The sequence below is a fragment of the Corythoichthys intestinalis genome, chromosome 21 (genome assembly GCF_030265065.1).
Source record: "Corythoichthys intestinalis isolate RoL2023-P3 chromosome 21, ASM3026506v1, whole genome shotgun sequence".
In the NCBI taxonomy this organism is placed as follows: domain Eukaryota; kingdom Metazoa; phylum Chordata; class Actinopteri; order Syngnathiformes; family Syngnathidae; genus Corythoichthys; species Corythoichthys intestinalis.
Window position 1 is genome coordinate 14,194,500 of NC_080415.1, and position 22,857 is coordinate 14,217,356.

Below are 22,857 nucleotides of genomic sequence, written 5' to 3' on the forward strand. Positions count from 1 at the left end.
AAATTTTAATTGTTTGACAGCCCTAAAAGTAATACGGTTTTCACTAATAAATTTTAACATTTATAATACTTGATCAATTTTCTAAAAATAAATGCATTCAACAAAAACCAATGACTAAACAAAAAAAAAAACATGAATTATATACATTTTTTAAACTACAAGTATGCGAATATGAAAGTATATTTTGCATCAACTCACACGAGTAAATTACTGTAATTTTCTGACTATAACGCGCACCTGATTATAAGCCGCCACCCACCAAATTTGACACTAAAACGGTATTTGTTCATAGATAAACCGCACTGGACTTTAAGCCGCAGCTGTCCTCAATGTATTATGGGATATTTAAACTAAAAGATAACAAAATGTAACACTTTATTTGACAGTGGCATCATGTGACTGTCATAAGAACAAATGAACCACCATGAAACTTTGAACCAATTGGCTGCAAAGCTTCATTGCTTCAAAAAGCTTCATTTGGCCATCCACGGCTCCCTTGGGGAGACAGTCAACCTCTGCTGCCACCTGCTGTCAACACTGTTGTCATCCAACATGCCTCCTAGCATGCATTGCAGCACCACAGCTGTAAATAAGAATCAAAATCCATGTTCTGTGCTAATTATTTCTTCAGTCACTGTTCCAATTGTTTCATTTATTGCTAGTTATGGTATTTGGTAACACTTTATTTGACAGTGGCGCCATAAGATTATCATAAGACAATCATAGTTATGATATGACACTGCCATGAGCATTAATAAATTGTTATGACAGATGTCATTTTGGGACATCCGGCAAATTATCTCTTTTGAATGGATATAAAAGATCCGAGCTGGACATAAATGGAGTTAGAGACATAACATGCCTGGATGACAATTAATGAATCTGTCATAAGTATTCATTAAAGGCCATGCTAGTCTCATGTCATAGTTAAGACCGTCTTGTGGCAGTCTTATGACGCCACTGTCAAATAAAGCGTTATCTATTATCCCAAATAAATCAACAATTAAGCCACACTAAACTGTAAGCTGCAGGATTCAAAATGAAGGGAAAAAGTAGCGTCTTATAGTCCGAAAATTACGGTAGCTGATCTGTAATAATTGTTGTCATAACTTTTTAATACTGCTTGTTTCTGCCAAATTTCTACTCCCGATAACGTGCAGCTGTAGGCAATAATGCATGAATTAGCTGTTCAAGTATTTATTAGTAATATAGTTAAAATGAGTGGAATTCGCAAAATTTACTTTGCATGTTATTCAAAAGTGCACCCCTGAACGTTTTACTTAAGCCCATTAAATTTCAGGTGAGGGCAAACTGTTAAAAAATTGACTAACGACCAATGAAATGCATGAAAAATACAAGACATTTAGAGAATGTAAATGTTCAGCAGCAGATGAAAGAACAGCATGGTACAATGTTAGATACTTTGCCCACTCTTTCATGAGCTGGTGCAGGTGTATCTAATAATGCTGCCAGTGGGGGCCCATTGGTCAGAACCTGCCCACGTAGTTAGCACTGTGAACTCCCCGTGGCATGCTCGCATTCCTTTATAACATGTGCATTTACCGTATATTACAACGTGTGCGGGAAACTGTGCCGACTTTCTAACGTACTGCCTTGGAACCGCACGCCTATGTTGTGCGCTTGACACATTCTAAGTTTGCCTAGGTGACGCAACCGTGCACAACCAGACATCTTTCCGCGGTGCAGACTGACTGAGCCACAATTTTCCAACACATACTTGCGCTTGATGAAAAGCCCAAAGTTCACAACGCCAATGTCCAGACATCTTAAGTCACTATATTAATGTTATTTTTCAAAATTCACGTCATAAATTCAACACCTATCGTGACTCATGCCATATAAAATTCTTGGTTCCGATGCCTAAATTAGGAAAAATACGACAAAACTATTATAACTTCTGTAAGTCAGTGATTAGTTACAGTAATTACTGTAGTTTGCAAGTTATTGATATAGCTAGTTATTCGGTTTATTAGTCAGCAAGCTAGTATTATTATGCAAAAAAATAAAATAAAAAATTGGACTGGTAAAATAATCATGCAAAAAGTACTTTGGCTTTGGTGTGCTAAGAAACTGTGACCATGTCAAAAAATGAAAACGACAGGACTAATGTAATTTTGCATTTAGAAAATGGATTTTGCACTTAAATCTGGCTGTTTTTTACATTTCATATTTATTCCACCCAAAAGAATGCATCAGTGAACACCAACTTTTTTCATCAATTCTGATCGTGACATCACAACCAGAATTGGCAGACCTACGCTGTCAAGGCAGACCCGATTTACGACCCCTCGCCGTAGCCCGACATGCGGCGCCACAAAATTCTGACAACGCGTGGTAACGTGACACAAATGGACTCTGATTGGTCCGCTCAGACTGTTGTTTCTGATTCAGCACAAAGTCACCGCCATTTACAAACATTCTTGCGCTAACGACCACCTCCACAACAGTCTTCTGCGTGGCCTACGCCTCGACATTTGTATGATCAACATTTGTTGTTCAATGTTGATGAGCTGAAGATCCACATTCAAGCGTTTCCTACCTGTTGGCATTGCTGTGTAACCGGAAGAAAACTAGAGGAAGTCGACAAGAGCAGTGTTGTTAATCTTACTTTAAAAAAGTAATTATTTACAGTTACAAATTACTTCTCCCAAAAAGGAATTGCGTTAGTAACTCAGTTACCTCAATGTAAGAGTTAGTTACTTAGCAAAGTAACTGGTGATAATTTTCATGTTTTTTTTTTTCTCAAAAAAAAAAAAAAAATAGGTCACACAATGTGACGTTTAAAGGGTTTGGGGGACAATTGGCCCTAGCCCAATTCTTTACCCTCCACTTAACTAGACACAAGGGGAATTCCGATAACTAGATAGTAACCTTTGCTATGTGTGGAAGTCATTTAATGTTGTGAATCAACCGTTAAAGTTGTTAGAATTGCTCCCGTTATTGCATTTGTTCCCTTCTGTCTGTTCGACATGTGTAAGTTTTAAAACTGTTTCATCATTTAAAGATAGATTTAAGTTAAGTTTTGCCAATTTAGGAGTATTTTTTATAAAAAGTTACTTTGGTTCACTAGGAAGGTTCTCTACAACAGAGCTTTCTTGAGAAGTCTACTGCCTAAAGATGGCGGCTGTTTACTATCGCATCTAGTTCTTTATTATACTTGTTGCTAATGCCGCCGTGTCTGTCATTTGCATCTACTTCTGTTTGTAGGCTATCGGCTACAGTCAGGTATTATTGGAGCCACCTAGCATAGTAGCATCGCGTTTGCAACGGCGTCACACTCCCTTGCCTCCTCCCCACTCCTGCTCTGCTCTCTCGTCTCTGTGAGTCCGTCTTTTTCAGACTTTTATCGCGTCAGTCAACCAACATCGCAACGCATAGTAACGCACGCCTTTCCCACCTCAGTAACGGTAACGCCGTTGCCAAGATGAGAAAAGTAATAAATTAGATTACTCACTACTGAAGAAAATAACGCCGTTAGTAACGCCGTTATATTCTAACACCGTTATTAACAACACTGGACAAGAGTACCCCAAAACCGTACCAACACAACGCCACACCCCTCTACTGGCTTGGTGGTGAATTACAGAGCAACGTGTTCCCTTGCTGCAGAACTATCGAATGCTCATTGACGCCATATTCGCTACGCTGTCACTGCAACGCAGAAGCATAACTCAGGCTTAAAATTAAAGCACCTGCGTTATCCAAGCATTACGGTAAATGCATTCCGACAGCGAAATTGTCATCATTTAAAACTGAATGTTGCCTGATTTTATAACCGCTCAATCTACATGTGCGTCACGACACTATTATAATTATTTTACTGTACGTTAATTACGGGCTCCGGTTTTTGTTTACTATATGATTATTGTCCAAAACAAATGCTTTTTTTTTTCATCAAGGTACAGGTAAAGGTACGTGTGTTGCAAGCTTTCACCACCGACCATGAAATTGGCCGGTCTTTCCATAGCCCCTTTCACACACATAACCCGTTAAATTCCCGTGAAAGGTGACGCGGGACCTACTCGCGTCTTTGCTTTCATGCATGGAGAGATATCCCCGGAATGATGCGGGTTGGACACTTTCACAGACTTTTCCCGTGTTGCCCACTGGCACTCTCTGTGCGGGGAGGACTGCTGACGCGGTTTTATAACCCAGACATTACATAATTTTTGGTCGGCATCAGCTGTCACATTCTGTGGTCAGATCAGATCGTGTTTTGTTACAGAGTCGGTTGTGGGAGTGTTCCCAACATTGTAACTGCAGCAAATTCAAGATCATCAAGACTGTATTTAAGCCCAGGCGATCAAAGAGAAGGGTGCCATTCGACACCTTGTACTCTCGAATTTTATGTATTTGCTAGCTTGTTCGTCTGCCGCCCTTCGTTTTGAAATCCCCTACGTTGTGCTGGTATTTGAGTGTATTGGCTATCTGCCTACCGCTTGGGTTAATATTATTGATCCCCGTCGACCTACTGTCGAGGACCCATTGTGTTATTCCCCCTTTTCCGCGATTGCGTGTATTTTTGCCTATATTTAATAAACCCTTGAACGTGTCCCTCTGTTGTTTTTTGCTTTGAAGTACAACCTTGTTTCATCAGTTGCAGACCCATAACACCATTTCCAAAGAAGGACGAGGAAGCGATGATTGGCCCACCATGATATTTAAGTCATCAGCCATCGTGCTGTGACCCGGGAATTTAACGCCTGCTTTAACGCACACCGCTTCCCGGGAAAGCCCCGAGCATTATACTAAGATGCGAATCGGTAAATGTCCACGTCATCTCCGTGTCAGTCAACCCGGGAAACTGCTTTCACATACAAGGGCTGCCTGTTTAAATCCCGGGATTTAAACGGTGTTCAGGTGTATGTGTAAGGGGCTAATGACTACTGGGCCACTCCCTCCCCCCAAGTCCACCCCCGGACATCATCTTCTGTATAGAGATTTTTTTAGTCAGTGAGGCCAAGGTGGCTGAAAAAGGAATACTAATAGGATCTAATGTCATTATTATATGATTAGGCCACGTCCCCCAAATGTCACCAAATGACCTGATATGACTGGGCCACGCCCCCCAAATGTCACCAAATTACCTGATATGACCAGGCCACGCCCCCAAATGTCCCCAAATGAACTGGCATGACCAGGCCACACCCCCTACACATACTCAAATGACCTGATATGACCAGATAACGCCCCCTAAAAGTCCCAAAATGACCTGAAATGACCAGGCCATGCCCCCCAAATGTTGCAAATTACTTGATATGACCAGGCCACGCCCCCAAACGTGCCCAAATCAACAGGAAGTGACCTGATATTGTCCCCGAATTGTCCCCAAACCATCCTGGGTGGGGCTAAGATCTGTATCTCAACACGGCAAAGACCAGAAGTAATTCCTCCAGAAATTGCAGTTTCTAGTTATAAAGCCTTTTCTGTCACTTTTTGGGATGGATTTGTATCCAAAATATGGTCTGCTATCATTTGAAAGTCACTTGTTGTAGCATTTCACAGCTCCTTTACAAAGTACAATGAGGTCCAAAGCTTCGCCATGACGTGCACCATATAAAACAAAACCAAAACAAAATCATTACATAAATGCTTTGATACTCACACTAGTGACTTTGCGATAGATCTGTGCAGCGTTTTGACATTCTGAGTAGGGATACTCTGAGGTAGCCATCTCAAGGATGCACATTCCGAAGGCGTAGACGTCAACCGCCTCGTCGTACTTTTCCTCATACATTTCAGGAGCCATAAACTCTGGTGTTCCTGTCAACACGATGGTCAGGGATTATTGAACCTGAACAACATTTTACATCTCTTCAAAGTCTTCAATTTAATAAACTGGATTTGGGATGATTTGATACCAAATGATTACGGACGGTACTGGATTGTACCAATTTTCTTGAAAATCAAACGATATTTTGTTACTTAAGAGCATCCTTGTGACTGAAGAGTTGGTGATTTTCCGTGGCGCACGTTGCAGTGCACGCATAACAGTGTAATGACGTCACTCATGAGCTATCGGTTCAAGTTACATTAACAACAAGCTAATATACATTTTAAAAGTGAGGCTCCATTTCGGCAAATGTGACGCAGATTACAACCGTTGTAACATCAGTGACCCAAAATATAAGGCCAGTGGGTGAATTTAACATGTTTTGCTCAAGGCTTTAAGAAGGGACCATTTTCGACAGTCAACTCCTGTATTAGGTACTTTTTAGAAGGCCTGCTTCTGTTTGCAGATTTGGTGATAGGACTGGTAGCGTTTGCTCGTCTCTTGCATCAGAAAGTGAACATTTTAAGTGTTCTCGAAAATGAATTGCACAAGGAACTAAGTTGCGCAGTAATGTTATTACTCAAAGACAAAATAACAATGTGTCTTTGTTCTTTGTTTTACTGTTTATTTGTGTTCTTTGGATAATTGTCAATCTTTGTCCCTTGTGCAGTAAACTGTAATATGCTTTACACTTTGTATTTTGTAATGCTTCGATTGTTTTTTGCAGCTGCCCTTTTAATTTTGGTCTTAGTCTTTTGGATGATAATACTTATTACATTTCTTAGTCAGATTTTAGTCATCTTAAAATGTGTCTAGTTTTTGTTGACGAAAACCCAAGACTAATTTCATCCAGATTTAGTCGACGTTTACTAAAAATGTTTATGTCTTTAAAATTACAAAAATTTAATCAAAAAATAAATAAAGGTTTTCAACTATTTTGAATGAACGCTGACAGACAAGCACATGATGTAGCGTCTATCTACAAGGACAACGCCAACTTGGTGATTACAGTGATCCCTCGCTACTTCGTGCTTCAAACTTTGCAGATTTTCTTTCAATCAAAAATACAATAAAAAAGACAGATGAGCTGTCCTGAGTCGATCGTGTAGTCACACTCTTGCTCCCTCCTTCTCTCTCCCTGCTCTTTATTCATCAGGCCGTGCACTGGAGTTGCTTTTTAAAGTTAACGATGTTGAAAGATGTTTGGGTTGGATCTTTCCACAGATTCTTGTAAGCCAAAGCGTCAAAGGGCCGCATGTGTCAATCATCATTTAACTTGTTAAACAGTTGGTGTGGCAACACATTGTGTGTAAGTGAGCAGTGGAGTGGAGTGAGTGGACTCATTCAATGAAGCATTTAATAAAGCCAAGCATTTTTCTACTACTTTATTCTTGTTTAAAAATAATTCGGTGGAACGGTAACATGTTTAAAACTTATCATAATTATTACATTTGAAGTGCTTAAAACCCATTTGTTTATATATACATTTTTTAAATTATACTTTGGGGAAAAAAAGGGAAAAAACATGTCTTATATGTATTTCTTTCCAATGCGAAATCTGAATAAATACATTGAACACACAATGTATGAGGGGGGGCACTACTTTGCATTTTTTTTCACTTATAGCGGCGGGTTCTAGTCCCCATTAATTGCGAAAATGAGGGATCACTGTATATACACCCAGGAAGCAAGTACATTATTTTCAATTACCGTATTTTTCAAACAATAAGGCGCACCTGAAAGCCTTGATTTTCTCAAAAGCAGACAGTGCACCTTATACAGGTAGTCCCCGGGTTATATTTCGACTTTACGACGCCGGAGTCTTGTCTGCAATGTTGTTTCAAATTGTTTGTTGTTGTTGTTTTTGTTTATTTGTTTGTTTTGCTTTTTTTGTCGCGTAAACAGTACCTTATTGTACCTCACACTATCTTGTTTTTTAACTTTACTATATTAATATGACATGTTCTGTCCTCATTAAACATGAAGTTGTTCAGCTTGACAGACAGCAAACAAGGCAATTCTGGATTTTGAAGCTTTTGACTTCCTTCACTTTTGACAATTTGTAACACTGTAACACAAAGGTGTACACTTATGTTCAAAATAACATGAAATTTAACAATAAAATACTTGCCACAAAACAATAGGTATACATAGGTCCATCTAGTCTGATCAATATGTGAATTTAGTAGATCAAATTAGCCTAATTTGCCTAACAAAAGTCTGCGAGCTTAAATGATACGAATGCTAACGTATTTACAATTCCATTAGCATGGCATAGCATAGCACACATAACTCGACAAACTGTAACTCTAGACTTAAATACAAATGCATACACAAACATATTTTAGCTGAAATAATTTACAGCTTTATGTGGGCCAAACCAGAGATCAGCTGTCCTTTATCCATGCTGAGCCTGCTCCTCAGTCATATAAGGCGACAGTCCAGCCAGACCCACACTGCCACCAGAGGGCAGTGTATCCTCCATCATTAAACAAAATACATTACTTTTGGACTTTTTGGATAGTTATTTTGAGATTTATGGATACTCAAAGGAAATTAGCAGAAATTCGGGTTACGTTGCCAGCGTAGGAACGGAACCCGTTCGTAACCCAGGGACTACCTGTAATCCGATGCGTCTTATATATGGATTAATATTGATTAATCATGGCATGACATTCCCTTTAGCGCAGCTCTATCTAGTGGATGTACAGTATGTATAACGCCAACCACTACTACTGCACCTTATATTGCGTTGCAATCTATATATTAAAACGGTTTTAAAATAGGCCATTTATAGTGCGGAAAATACAGTAATTATGCCCATTTGGACACCATGAACTGTAAGTAAAAAAAGTTGTCCGACAGTTTAAAAGGCGCTCGCCATTAGCATTAGCCTAATGCTAACACAAACGGGAATGCTGTGCTAACACTATGAGTTACATTTAGTGTGTGATGATCACTCAGCACAGACATTTAAAGGCTAATGCAACATTGCATAAAACAAATATTACCGTGTGTGCAAGTCTGTATGGAGCCTGGAGACGACACACTGGTGAGTCGGGAAGGAGGATGGCGGGGCAGCAACCAGACACTGCTACGATGCAGGCTACTACACATAAATGTAGTGCTGCAACGATTAATCAATTAAATCGAGTACCGTAATTCGATTAGAAAAAAGCTTCCAATTAAATTCTGCTGCTTCGAGTATTCGTTTATTTAAAGTGTCGTTGTAATGGTTTGTTTTGAAAGTGTTTGCATTTCGTTTCATTGATTTGGGTGGATAAACTGCCCTCTAGTGGCAACACTAAATATGACATACCTTATTTCACATGGCTGAATCCAGCTGCTCCCAGTTAAGACCAACATAAGCTAAGTTTTTCTTCAAGCTAATGTATTGTAATGCATTTGTTCCTTTGTTTATGGGTATAGCTAGCAGTTTTTTTGTGGGAATAAGTCTTTGAACCATTTGTTAAAGCCGAACGAAAAAAACCTTAGCATTTTATAGCATTTTAGGTTTTGCGATGTAAGTTAGACAGTTGTTCTTTTGTTGTACTTAGATTCTCATTTATTTATTTTTTATACCGTTTGAAGCTCAGCTCAGGTATTTTAATTTTTTATGCTCCTTATCTGATTATTCGATTGAACTAAGTATTTCATTGATTAATCGACTACTAAAATAACCGATAGCTGCAGCCCTACAGAAATGTCACACATTGTAAACATGCGACAGAAACTATTGCGCATTTTCGTCTCGTTCTCGTCTCGTCAGACAGAAACTGGCATTCGTCTGGTTATGTTTTAGCCTGCAAAACACGTTTTTAGCTCGTTATCGTCTCATCATCGTCATGAAAAAGCATTTGTTGATAAAATATTTTCGTTGTCGTCATCGCTGATGAAAACAACACCGGATTGTATGAATGATTTATACTATTATACGTATTACTTTGATAATTATTTTTTAATATTTTCCTCATTTGCTTTAAGACGTCCTTTTGTTACGTTACGCTACGCCAAAATTCAAATGTTTAAAACATCTGCGCACTCAGCTAGTTGGCAGGATTGTAGAGACAATTATTCTGATTGACTAATTGACGATTGAAAGCTGTGTCTCAATAGCTTACCAATGACACTTTTTGCAAAGGAGGCCCTCTTGAGCGTGGCGAGTCCAAGGTCACCAATCTTGACAGAGCCAGTGGGCCCGGTGATGAAGATGTTGTCGCACTTGAGATCTCGGTGGATGATGGGTGGTGTGCGTGTGTGCAGGAAGTGAAGCCCCTTCAAGATCTGACGGCTCCAGCGTTGCAACAGCTTTAGCTTCATCTCCTTGAATCTTTTCAGATAACTAAAGAAAAGAATAAAATAAACATAGCTAACCTTTCTGGGCATTTTCTCACAGCCCATATCAGGCTGGTTACTTCAACTCACGTCTTCAGCGTGCCAGATGTCATTAGCTCCGTCACCAGGATGATGCACTTGTGTCCTTTCACCGTCGACTTCCACGAGTCGTGGAAGCGCACAATGTTGGGGTGCTGGAGGCACTTTAGCATCTCTACTTCCTCACTGAAGCGTTGACGTTCCGCCTTGGTTAGCTTTCGAGTCTGCAAAATCACAAGTGAAAGCACAAGCTAACAGTTAGCGTACATAGGAGAAAATCGGTTTGTTGTAGTTATTTAACACATTCACGGTGTATAAAAATCATGAATAACATCAAAGGTGCTAGCGCTGCAATTAGCATTTGAAATTGGTTAGCTTTGGAATCTTCTATTTTACATAATATTGTGTCTTGTGGTTGCATTACATTTTAGAACAGCCTACCTAAGTACATATTTTTAAAATACTGTCACAATATCAGTAAAAAATAGTGTTTTATTTTTCTTTGTGTAAATATTCAGACATCCAGGACAGCAGTTGAAAAACTCAAATCAAGTTAACTTACAGTGCCTTGCAAAAGTATTTGGCCCCCTTGAACCTTGCAACCTTTCGCCACATTTCAGGCGTCAAACAAAGATATAAAATTCTAATTTTTTGTCAAGTATCAACAACAAGTGGGACACAGTCGTGAAGTGGAACAAAATTTATTGGATAATTTAAACTTTTTTAACAAATAAAAAACTGAAAAGTGGGGCGTGCAATATTATTCGGCCCCCTTGCGTTAATACTTTGTAGCGCCACCTTTTGCTCCAATTACAGCTGCAAGTCGCTTGGGGTATGTTTCTATCAGTTTTGCACATCGAGAGACTGACATTCTTGCCCATTCTTCCTTGCAAAACAGCTCGAGCTCAGTGAGGTTGGATGGAGAGTGTTTGTGAACGGCAGTCTTCAGCTCTTTCCACAGATTCTCGATTAGATTCAGGTCTGGACTTTGACTTGGCCATTCTAACACCTGGATACATTTATTTTTGAACCATTCCATTGTAGATTTGGCTTTATGTTTTGGATCATTGTCCTGTTGGAAGATAAATCTCCGTCCCAGTCTCAGGTCTTGTGCAGATACCAACAGGTTTTCTTCCAGAATGTTCCTGTATTTGGCTGCATCCATCTTCCCGTCAATTTTAACCATCTTCCCTGTCCCTGCTGAAGAAAAGCAGGCCCAAACCATGATGCTGCCACTACCATGTTTGACAGTGGGGATGGGTTGTTCAGGGTGATGAGCTGTGTTGCTTTTACGCCAAACATATCGTTTTGCATTGTGGCCAAAAAGTTCAATTTTGCTTTCATCTGACCAGAGCACCTTCTTCCACATGTTTGGTGTGTCTCCCAGATGGCTTGTGGCAAATTTTAAACGAGACTTTTTATGGATATCTTTGAGAAATGGCTTTCTTCTTGCCACTCTTCCATAAAGGCCAGATTTGTGCAGTGTACGACTGATTGTTGTCCTATGGACAGACTCTCCCACCTCAGCTGTAGATCTCTGCAGTTCATCCAGAGTGATCATGGGCCTCTTGGCTGCATCTCTGATCAGTTTTCTCCTTGTTTGAGAAGAAAGTTTGGAAGGACGGCCGGGTCTTGGTAGATTTGCAGTGGTCTGATGCTCCTTCCATTTCAATATGATGGCTTGCACAGTGCTCCTTGAGATGTTTAAAGCTTGGGAAATCTTTTTGTATCCAAATCCGGCTTTAAACTTCTCCACAACAGTATCTCGGACCTGCCTGGTATGTTCCTTGGTTTTCATAATGCTCTCTGCACTTTAAACAGAACCCTGAGACTATCACAGAGCAGGTGCATTTATACGGAGACTTGATTACACACAGGTGGATTCTATTTATCATCATCGGTCATTTAGGACAACATTGGATCATTCAGAGATCCTCACTGAACTTCTGGAGTGAGTTTGCTGCACTGAAAGTAAAGGGGCCGAATAATATTGCACGCCCCACTTTTCAGTTTTTTATTTGTTAAAAAAGTTGAAATTATCCAATAAATATTGTTCCACTTCACGATTGTGTCCCACTTGTTGTTGATTCTTGACAAAAAAATTAAATTTCATATCCTTATGTTTGAAGCCTGAAATGTGGCGAAAGGTTGCAAGATTCAAGGGGGCCGAATACTTTTGCAAGGCACTGTATTTTTAACTAATTTGTCATATTTCTTTCTTCCTGAAAAAATGTCTAAGAGAATTATGTTATTAAGCTAACGAAATAATGACACAGCGCAAAATGAACCAGTACCAAAAGCGCCAAGTGGGGGCATGTATTACATAACAAATACAAACTGAGGTTTGATAAATGGCTGTTACTTGAGTTAATTAGCAGCAGCAGCAGTGGAAACCACAAGCTCATCTACCCGCTGGTTGCATAATCCTCGCAATTTTCCAAAAGGGAGGGATGTAGCATTACAGGTTTGCCCCCCCACCATCACCAATCCATACATGCACATCAACACTGCGATGATGCCGCACGAACAAAGACATTTCTTGTGCTTCCTCCCTCCGCCCTGAATGGAGCAATTTAGGAGCTTAGTGGAAACCTCTCGAGAGATTTTGCCGCCATGAATCCTGCATTCAGGATGAATTCTAGGAAGAAATAAAAAATAAAAAAATAAAAAAAACATCTCGCCGTGCGTGTTTGTGCTTACAATCAAGTCGAGGAAACCCGCTCCCCAATTTCTCCGCCTACGCTCACCTCAGGACCTGCCCGAGAGGCTTACAAATGTCAGGCGGGCCTCCTGGAGAAGGAGTAAGGGGCCAGCACTGAGAGATAAAAATCAGCTTACAGGCAGCCGATTGTAGCCAATGAATACAGTAATACACACACATGCATGTAACCAAGTGTTGAGCAATGGCATCTTTGATTTGACCACCTTCATGGGAGTACAGCATGGGCTCCCATGTTGAACATATTAATTGCTTTTATCATTTATTTCAATGCACTTGTAAGGAATTTCTCTTTAAAAGTTAACTATTTGTGAGTTAACATAACTTGATATTGAAACCCCTTTTTATGTTGTTCGTTTTTGTACAATTTGTAAAATTAGTTTAAATTAGGGCTGTCAAACGATTAAAATTTTTAATCGAGTTAATTACAGCTTAAAAATTAATTAATCGTATTTAATCGCAATTCAAACCATCTATAAAATATGCCATATTTTTCTGTAAATTATTGTTGGAATGGAAAGATAAGACACAAGATGGATATATACATTCAACATACGGTACATAAGGACTATTTGTTTATTATAACAATAAATCAACAAGATGGCATTAACATCATTAACATTCTGTTAAAGCGATCCATGGATAGAAAGACTTGTAGTTCTTAAAAGAAAAATGTTAGTACAAGTTAGAGAAATTTTATATTAAAACCCCTCTTAATGTTTTCGTTTTAATAACATTTGTAAAATTTTCAATCAAAAAATAAACTAGTAGCTCGCCATTGTTGATGTCAATAATTACTTACACAATGCTCATGGATGCTGAAGCCTATAAAATCAGTCGCACCCAAGCGCCAGCAGAGGGCGCCAAAATTCCATAAAACACAACAAGTGAGCGTTTCACTGTGTACTGTCATTTAAACCTCTCTGAGCGGGGCATCTGTGTTAATTGCGTCAAATATTTTAACGTGATTAATTTTAAAAAATTAATTAATGCCCGTTAACGCGATAATTTTGACAGCCCTAGTTTAAATACAAAGTTGCCATTATTGTTGACGTCGCAGGGTGGTGACATCACATGTTTATGCTCCCGGGCTTCTAGAGTATGACTCTAGGAACCTAAACATGTCATCTGTTCAACCCTTTCAATTTCAACCCAAGAAACAAAACGAGCAGCAAAAGCAAAATGAACAGGAAAGACGGGATGAGACAAGACAAGAGTAGGGAAAAAAAACTGTGTTCTGCCAAAATGTGCTACACGGCGAAACGGCCTACAGGAGGCAAATTTGACACCCAAAGTACAACCGTGTTTTTCTAGAGGCGTGCGAAATCTCAGATTCTTAGATTATTCGCGATTCGGCCGTGGAAGATTCGAGAACGATTCACAAATATCCAAATTCTGATTATTGAATTATACCAGGTAAAGCGGAAGTAAAACACAGTCAGCGCGGTCTTCGGGACGCAATGAGGAACGGACCGACAACTCATGCCACCAGATTAAAAAGCCAATAATACCTGACTGCGGTTGACAGCCGCTACAAACAATGCCCAGTTGCTAGTTGCTACAAACATACTGCTACAGTAGATATCATATATATGTAGAACTAGATGCAAAATGACAGACGATGTCGGTGTTAGAACATGTATTATTGAACAGAGATGCGAAATGACAGACTTTCCGGCGTAAGTAAACAGCCGCCATCTTAAAGCAGTAGACCTCTCTAGAAGGCTCTGTTGTAGCGAACCTAATTAACTTTTTATCTAAAATACTCCTAAATCGGCAGAATCTCATCCTGAATCTATCTTTAAATGATGAAAAAGTTTTAAAACTTTGACAAAAGTGAACAGAAGGGAAATTGTGGAATAATGGGAGCAATTTTAACAACTGTAACAGTTGATTAACAACATTAAATTAATTGAATGTAGTTCATTCTGCTCCCACTGCTTGAGCTGTGCATTCGCACAATTTTGAGCTCCTGAAGGGCACACTCCTATCTTGACTGATAAGCGCTCAGGGCCGGGAGACCAGCCTGGAAAATACGTCTCAAGTATGGCTCCGAGGGCTCTGAGACCTGAGGATCTGGATGAAGTTCTATACTGTAGATAAAATATTTTCTACGATGAGACCGACACCAAGCCAACGCCCATGTCCAGCCAACACCTTCACGTGTGGTTATGTGGAGGATGCCTGGGGAAAATGGAGGCCGTTATGCCTAACGTCTCTCCAGATAGAGGACATAGAGGACCTCTTCATCTTCGGCGCTCGAGCAAACCGGGCAAGGGAGGACGATGACTAATCTTCTGAAGCGGATACAGCAGACGCGAGCCTCCATTGCACCCCCGGCCTTCCCTCCCTTCACCTACTTGGACATCAACTGATACAATGAACTCACTCAAATTTACAATTTGTGAAAATCCATGGCAATCAATGACTTTTGAACGAAATGTGTAAGATTATGACTGGACTGATACACAATATGCTGTTTGTGCGTCCCGGGCTGATGGGGGACGGGTTCCGATAAGCATCTGCTTTTCCCGTCTTTCCTTGTCTGTCTTCGTCTTTCCTTCGGGTAAAAATTCCACATTCTGAAACTGTCAATGATTTTTGATGATGATGACAATGACAATAAATTCATTCATTCATTCATTCATTAAAGCTGCTGATACAGAATGGGGACTGGAGTTTTTTATTTACTGTTATTTTTGTATATTTGTTTACTGTTATATGTTAACTTGATACTGAAATGAGAGGATTTTTGAACAATTTTGGAACTAATGTACAAAACAAAACAAAAACAAAAAACAAGGGGGGGGTGCTTCAATAATCGTTCTATAATCGAATCGGAGCCTCTGAATTGTAATCGTAATCGAATCGTTAGGTGCCCAAAGATTCCCAGCTCTAGTGTTTTCAGCTTGTTTTGTTTAGATGCATACAGACAGAATATACTAAAGATGCCTCATGAAAAAACATAAACGTAGTAATATCAAATAAGGATGTTTTTAATATGGTATGTGACTAATGAGGTCAAAAGAACAACAATCTGCTTTAAAGCTACCACAAGAAAACACAATGCTTAAAAGTATGAGAGGGAAACACATACAAAAAGTGTTTTAGGCCATCACCAGGTAATAAAAGACTCAATAAAAACACAAATAGTAAGTAAAAATGCACCGATACCAATACTAGTATCGGCGGGGGGGCCGATCCAGCACGAAATGGTGGTATCTGTATCGGCGAGTACCAACAAAGACGGTACCGATACCATCGGTCCAGTGTTCTAACATTTGACGGCAGCCTTTTTTTTCCTCCTGATGCTCACTACACTCGCTCTGAGAGTGAGACCGGACCCGGGCCTGGGCCTTGCGGGGCAATGGTTTTGTGAGGGTAGGGTCAAAAAGAAAGGTAAGATGATAAGCGGAGCTGTAGTATAGTGTTTATGTTTTAAAATATCTCTGCCAGCTCCCCCCCCCCCCCGCTTGGCAGGTTGTCTGGAGCTTGCACACACACACACTGGACATTCGTCTTAAGGCGCCCGCGAATAATTGTCCACTAGCACCACCCCCCATCCCTTGCCCTGTTCACATTTGTTCCGTCTAACAATTTATTTCTTGTTGTTATTTTTCTCCTCTTCTGTCTGCTTCCTTCTTTTCTGTCCCCCTACCATAACCCTTTCCTGCTGACTTTTGCTTCTTTCTTCCCTTCCACGTTTTGCTTTATTTGTTTTTCTCCTGGCACCCAAACAAGCTTTTCAACTGTCTTCCTTCAGCATTAACTTGCATCATCTTTCAATTTGCATTTACGTTTCTGAGGTAATGTCTATGGAACATTGCGATGTGATTGTGTGCTAGCATTGAACGTGTCTGGCAAGTTTTATTGGCAGACTACATAGTTGTAGTGTGGGAAGATTTGGCCAAAGAAGGAATGGTATTGAGACAGCCATGCCAGGCTTGTGTCCAGCTTTTCCATGACACATTTGGCCATATAACAACACCATGCGCAAAGGAACAAAACTAGGATTGTGATGATATCCCAAAGAGAGATTTTTATCTGCGGGATTGCAAAATATTTAGAAATAATATTTTCACCCCCAAAGCACTGAAAAATTACAATATGCATTCTTGTGGTAAATTTTAAATCTTACGTACAGAACCAGAGCCCCGCAAGCTAAACATAGTACATTATAACAGATGAACTAATTAATGTTTGAATGGATGAATTTTGTAATTCCCACAGATTAAAACAAAATGTTAAATTGTTAATTTAATGACTATCACCAAACCAATACATTGGCCAATAAATAATCTAAAACTCTAAGACATTCAACAAAAAGCTCTAAATACCAACAAAATTTTTTTTTTCTTTTCTTTTTTAAACAGTTTTTGGATTTAAAAAGGTATAACTGGGCTCATGACCATCATAACTATCGTCAGAAAAATAATATATAATAACATTTATACATACTAGGGTTGTTCCGATCATGTTTTTTTGCTCCCGATCCGATCCCGATCGTTTTAGTTTGAGTATCTGCCGATCCCGATATTTCCCGATCCGATTGCTTTTTTTTTGCTCCCGATTCAATTCCAGTCATTCCCGATAATTTTCCCCGATCATATACATTTCTGCAATGCATTAAGAAAAAAATGAATAAAACTCGGACGAATATATACATTCAACATACAGTACATAAGTACTGTATTTGTTTATTATGACAATAGATCCTCAAGATGGCATTTACATTATTAACATTCTTTCTGTGAGAGGGATCCACAGATAGAAAGACTTGTAATTCTTAAAGGATAAATGTGACTTTGTATATTGTGACTAAATATTGCTATCTAGTGTATTTGTTGAGCTTTCAGTAAATGATACTGCAGCCATTTAACTTCTGCCCAAATGCATGGTGGGAAGTTCAACCATGACTGTGCGTAGGGGCACCAATTGATATATCTTCTCTGCGTTGGGAAAGAACATAGAGTGTTAAGAAAATTATCAACTACTACCTTTCTTCCCCACATTGCCTCCCACGTTGTTTTTAATTGCTGAGAGAGGTATTGTAAGGCTTTAGCCACATAGAAAATGGCTCCGAAGGCTGTCAAAATTCTCTCTACTCATTATACACTGCCTTTTAGCGCTATCTATAGGTAAAACGGCGTCTTTATAGATTGAACGCGACAATGCGTGAGTGGGTCGTGCAGCGCATGTGTTAATTATTTAATGTGATTAATTTAAAAAAATTAATTACCACCGTTAATGCATTCAATTTGATAGCCCTACTTTAAGCCAAAACTACTCTGGATGAGTGTAAGACATTTTGTCTGTAACGTTAAATACAATTAGAAAACGATTCAAATAAAAGATATATATATATATATATATATATATATATACACATATATATATTGAAAAAAGGTATGTCTGATATTTTTTTGCCGATTCCGATACTTTGAAAATGACGTGATCGGGTCCGACATCTTTACGTACAGTATATAATAGATATATGCAGTAAAATTTCAAATATTTAGAGCAAAAAAATATTGTTTTTCTTTGGTTTGCTTGAACAAAATTACGCCATGTTACAGGAAAAAAAAATGTTCCTGGCTTTTAATAATTTTATTTTTGTTGCTTGGGTCCAAACTAAATAAAAAAGTGCCACTAAAAAGGTAGTAGTTTGGTTATGCTAAAATTAGAGGCGATATTCAAAATTTCTGATTTTATGTACTAGTTATGCAAAAAAAATGTTAAATATCATTTCCCTGTGTTTCAGGTCAAACTAAGGCTAGGTTTCCTGCAGGTCTTAATGCATGAATCCGATTCTTTTGTGTTTTTCCGACTCGAGTGAGGAATTAACTTGACAGTCTGAACGGGACAAGTTGCGTAGAAGTGGACCATTTCAAATCTGATCTGGGTCAATTTTGTATGTTGTTTAAATCCAATCTGAGCCACATTTTTCCAGAATGTGGCGGTGGTCTGAACTGTCAAGTCTCCCTAATCGGAATTCATGCACCAATTACATCAGTAAAGAGCGAGACTGGTACGCAAGACGGCAGCGATGTAGCTGTTCATTAGCGTTAGCGCCTAGCTTGAACTCGACTTTTACGACGCAGGAGGCGGGCTTGACCACAGTCATAAAAAATTACAATGAAGAAAAGGATAAGCCTGATAATGCTCGGTTTCTCACGGTGTGCCAAATGAGTAATATTTCAGTATTGCTTACATGGCCGAGTCTGGGCAAACTGACGCACACACCACACACATACTGTAAGCATAACTCAAGTCATACCCACTGTGCGTGCATGACGCACAAGGCGAATTAGTGCACATGCGTAATACATGAATGAGCTCAATGGACAAAGGCAGTGTGAAAGGACACGCCCCAAAAACAGATATGACAAAAAATTGGAATTGTACATTAAGACCTGCAGTATAAACCTAGTCTATAAAATAAGGAGGAAAATGTACGTATTGTGTAATTTTCAGACTATACACCGCTACTTTTTTCCTTCATTGTTAATCCTGCGGTTTATAACTCAGTGCGGTTTATTTGTTGATTTTTTGTGGGGTTAATACGTAACCCTTTATTTGATAGCGGCATCATAAAACCGTCATTATTATGAAATGACATTATCATGGGCATTACTGAATGCTTATGAGGGATGTCATTAAGTGTCATCCGGCAAATTAACTCACTAACTCCATTTATGTTCAGCTCGAATCTTTTATATCCATTTAAAAGTGAGATTATTTGCCGGATGACACTAAATGACATCTGTTATAAGCATTCATTAATGCTCATGACAGTGTCATGTCATAATTATAATTGTCTAATGACAGCCTTATGGCGCCACTTTCAAATAAAGTGTTATCAAATACCATAACTAGCAATTAATGAAACAACTGGAACAGTAACTGAAGAAAGAATTAGCACAGAACATGAATTTTGTCTGTAGTGCCACAATGCATGCTAGGATGCATGTTGGACAACAATAGTGTTGACAGCAGGTGGCAGCAGAGGTTAACCGTCTCCCCCAATGGAGCAGTGATGACCAAATGAAGCTTCTTGAAGGAATGAAGTTTTGCTGCCAATTGGTTCAAAGCTTCATGGTGGTTCGATTGGTCTTATGATAGTCGTATGATGCCGCTGTCAAATAAAGTGTTACCGGTTAATATATTTTGATTTAAATATCCCATAATACAGTGAGTATAACCGTGGGTTATAGTCCAGTGCAGCTTATCTATGAACAAATGTCGTTTTTGTGACAAATTTGGTGGGTGGCAGCTTATAGTCAGTGCAAAAATTACGGGATATATAACAGCGTTAGAAAGTACAACAGTAAATAAAAGTGGAAAACCCAAACTTTTGGGGAAACAAAAGTGTTTTTATATGTCAATGTGACGAAACGAACGAGGAAATACCACTTACAACCTGAGAACGAAATATATGTCACATGGTGTTATCACATATAGAAATAAATGTTCAGCAAAAATAACATATATAAAAGCACATATGCATACCATGTGTTGCATAATGTACAGGAAAGCATAAACATCCAGTGAGCCTATTGCCATGAATAAATATGTCTCAACTTTTCCATCATCTCTTGCAGCTGCATGCTAGCGGGAGAGAGCAGTGTTGATTGAGCAGAGGGGGTCTAGGGGGTAAGAGGGGACCCCTCTGGGGACTGCTCGGTGCCACACGAGCGCCGTTAGCTCTGTTACATAAGAGGCTTGGATGGGGGAGGCATTATACTGGCTTTAAGACCCCCCCCACCCAAACTCCCTGTCAGCGACACTATTGTGACGACCAGTGCATGCACACAACAGCAAACACTTGTAGAGGCTTGCCAGAAAAAAAAAAGACTTTAGTAAATGAGACTTTCATATTGCCTGGGACTCCAATGCCTGCTTAGAGGATTTAGTCGATCATTTTATTACCTTAGCAAAGGAGATTTGGTTAGCTTGCATGAATGTTAAGATTAAGAGTACAAACTACAACACTGATTTCTATTATACTTTCCATAGGGGTGAGGCATGTTTGGCAAAAAACACGAAAAACAAACAACAATCAACATTAGGGCTGTCCCAAACAATTAATTTTCTCCCGATTATTTTATTATTTTTACGACTAGTCAGCTAATCTAATAATCCCGCCCCTCTTTTTTTTTTACTACCGTATTGGCCCGAATATATGACGGTGTTTTTTTGCATTGAAATAAGACTGAAAAAGTGGGGGTCGTCTTATATTCGCGGTCTAGACGTTATACCCATTCACGACGCTAGATGGTGCCAGATATCATTGAAGCGATGTTCTGTCATGACAGATCTCAGCTACTCTCAAGTTTAACCAGTTTGCATTTTTATTGCAATGTTTTTCCTTATTTAGATTTGTTTCAAGACTGCAGCTACAGTTAAACCTCACTTTGATGGTTAATGCAGTTATTGCAATTTTGTTGTTTTATCACAATAGATTGGTTTATTTACAGTTCAAAAACCAGAAGCCATTCATTTACGAATGTGATTGCACTTTAGTTTACATATTTAAATGTTCAGGTATTAAGATTTGAATGAGGCAAAATTACATGCTTTTTCTCTCAAATATATTGTTATAATCATTTGTTTCAGATGTACTGTAATTATTTTCTGTATAAAAATTGATTTGGTGTTCAAAAAGTCTTTTTTCAAACTTCAGTCTTGAAAAAGAGGGGGTCTTCTTATAATCACGGCCAATACGGTAATTTAGTGTAGTGTATGATCTGAAATCTGAAGTATGTGGAATTAATTCCAGAAATCGTTATTAATATGACGAACATGACATGCTTTTATTTTGAAATGTTCACCGGAAGTACGTTCGCTAAACCGCTAACAATATGCTTTACACTCAGCAAAAAAAGCACTTTTTCTCATTGCCTGTGGTGTCAGTAATAGATTTTTTTTCTTTCATTTTTTCGTTTGCAAATGCTGTTAACCAGCCATTTTTCATGTTTGAAGTGTCACCTTTTAACCGCAGGTTTGCGTTTTGGAGAAGATAGCCAATGTTTTATAGCAGGCTAATGTAGGTTGTCATTTTTCCCCATGAGCCTCAATGTAGCAAAGCTAACGTTTAGAGTGTTTAATATACATGTGTTTCCTTATTTTGTATGTATTAACTAAAAGGCAGCCGTGAAAATTATGCCCTCATTTTTATTTACCGTGCGATAAATGGATTCACTGCATATCGCGACAGGCTTAGCAACTTCAATAAAACATGTCGTTGCTTAGTTAGATGGACTTACGATTTGCTAGCTTGTTGTCTCTTGTTGTCTTCCAAAATTACAACTGGGTGATGGCGCTTTAGGTGTTCATTCACGGCCGACGTGCAGCCAAGCTTGGCGTTGAAGAGACAGGACACAACAGCGTACCCTACTTTGTTTCGTTGAAATAAGTTGACGTTTTGGCCACTCTGGTGCACTTTTTTGGTTTTGTGCCCCTTTTCCCGCTTGCATAACGAGCGTCCGACATTCTCAACTTTTCACGCATATATTTTTTTATTCCTTCATAAACCGTCAACGGGATGTTGTGCTCGTCGAGGCATTCACGTCATTGATGACGTCGACGTACCATTTGGTGCTAACTTGGGGTTTAGATCAGATGTTACTATATTTGTCCGATCTTATCGGGTAGCCGATAATATCTGCTGATAAAAGCATTTTAAAAGATACGGGTGATATCGACATCAGTTTTTCATTACTGGTTTAGGGCCAACATGCATGTTGCCTTCAAAGTGAATGTAAAAGCCTTCTGCCTTTGTACAAGGGCTGGTCACAGCTTGGCACAGCATTCATGCTGATTGAGAATTAGATTTCTCCAAACTAAGATGCTTGTTATTTGTTATGTGAGCAGACAATGGTGCAAAAATTAAATGAAAAATAAATGATTGAAAAATAATGAATTACAGTGATCCCTCGCTACTTCGCGCTTCAAACCTCACGCCCTCAGT

At 39.1% G+C, this 22,857-nt stretch overlaps 1 protein-coding gene across 2 annotated transcripts in view; it reads right to left on the reverse strand.

The window, feature by feature from the left end:
- wnk4a (WNK lysine deficient protein kinase 4a) overlaps nucleotides 1-22,857 on the reverse strand; it is a 103,072-nt gene that overhangs the window by 47,282 nt on the left and 32,933 nt on the right. For both annotated transcript variants that reach the window (XM_057826034.1, XM_057826033.1), the window contains exons 3-5: nucleotides 10,220-10,392; nucleotides 9,916-10,136; nucleotides 5,627-5,784 (exon numbers count right to left, since the gene is read on the reverse strand). In XM_057826034.1, the coding sequence (XP_057682017.1) occupies nucleotides 5,627-5,784; nucleotides 9,916-10,136; nucleotides 10,220-10,392 (552 nt within the window). The remainder of the gene's footprint in view (nucleotides 1-5,626; nucleotides 5,785-9,915; nucleotides 10,137-10,219; nucleotides 10,393-22,857) is intronic.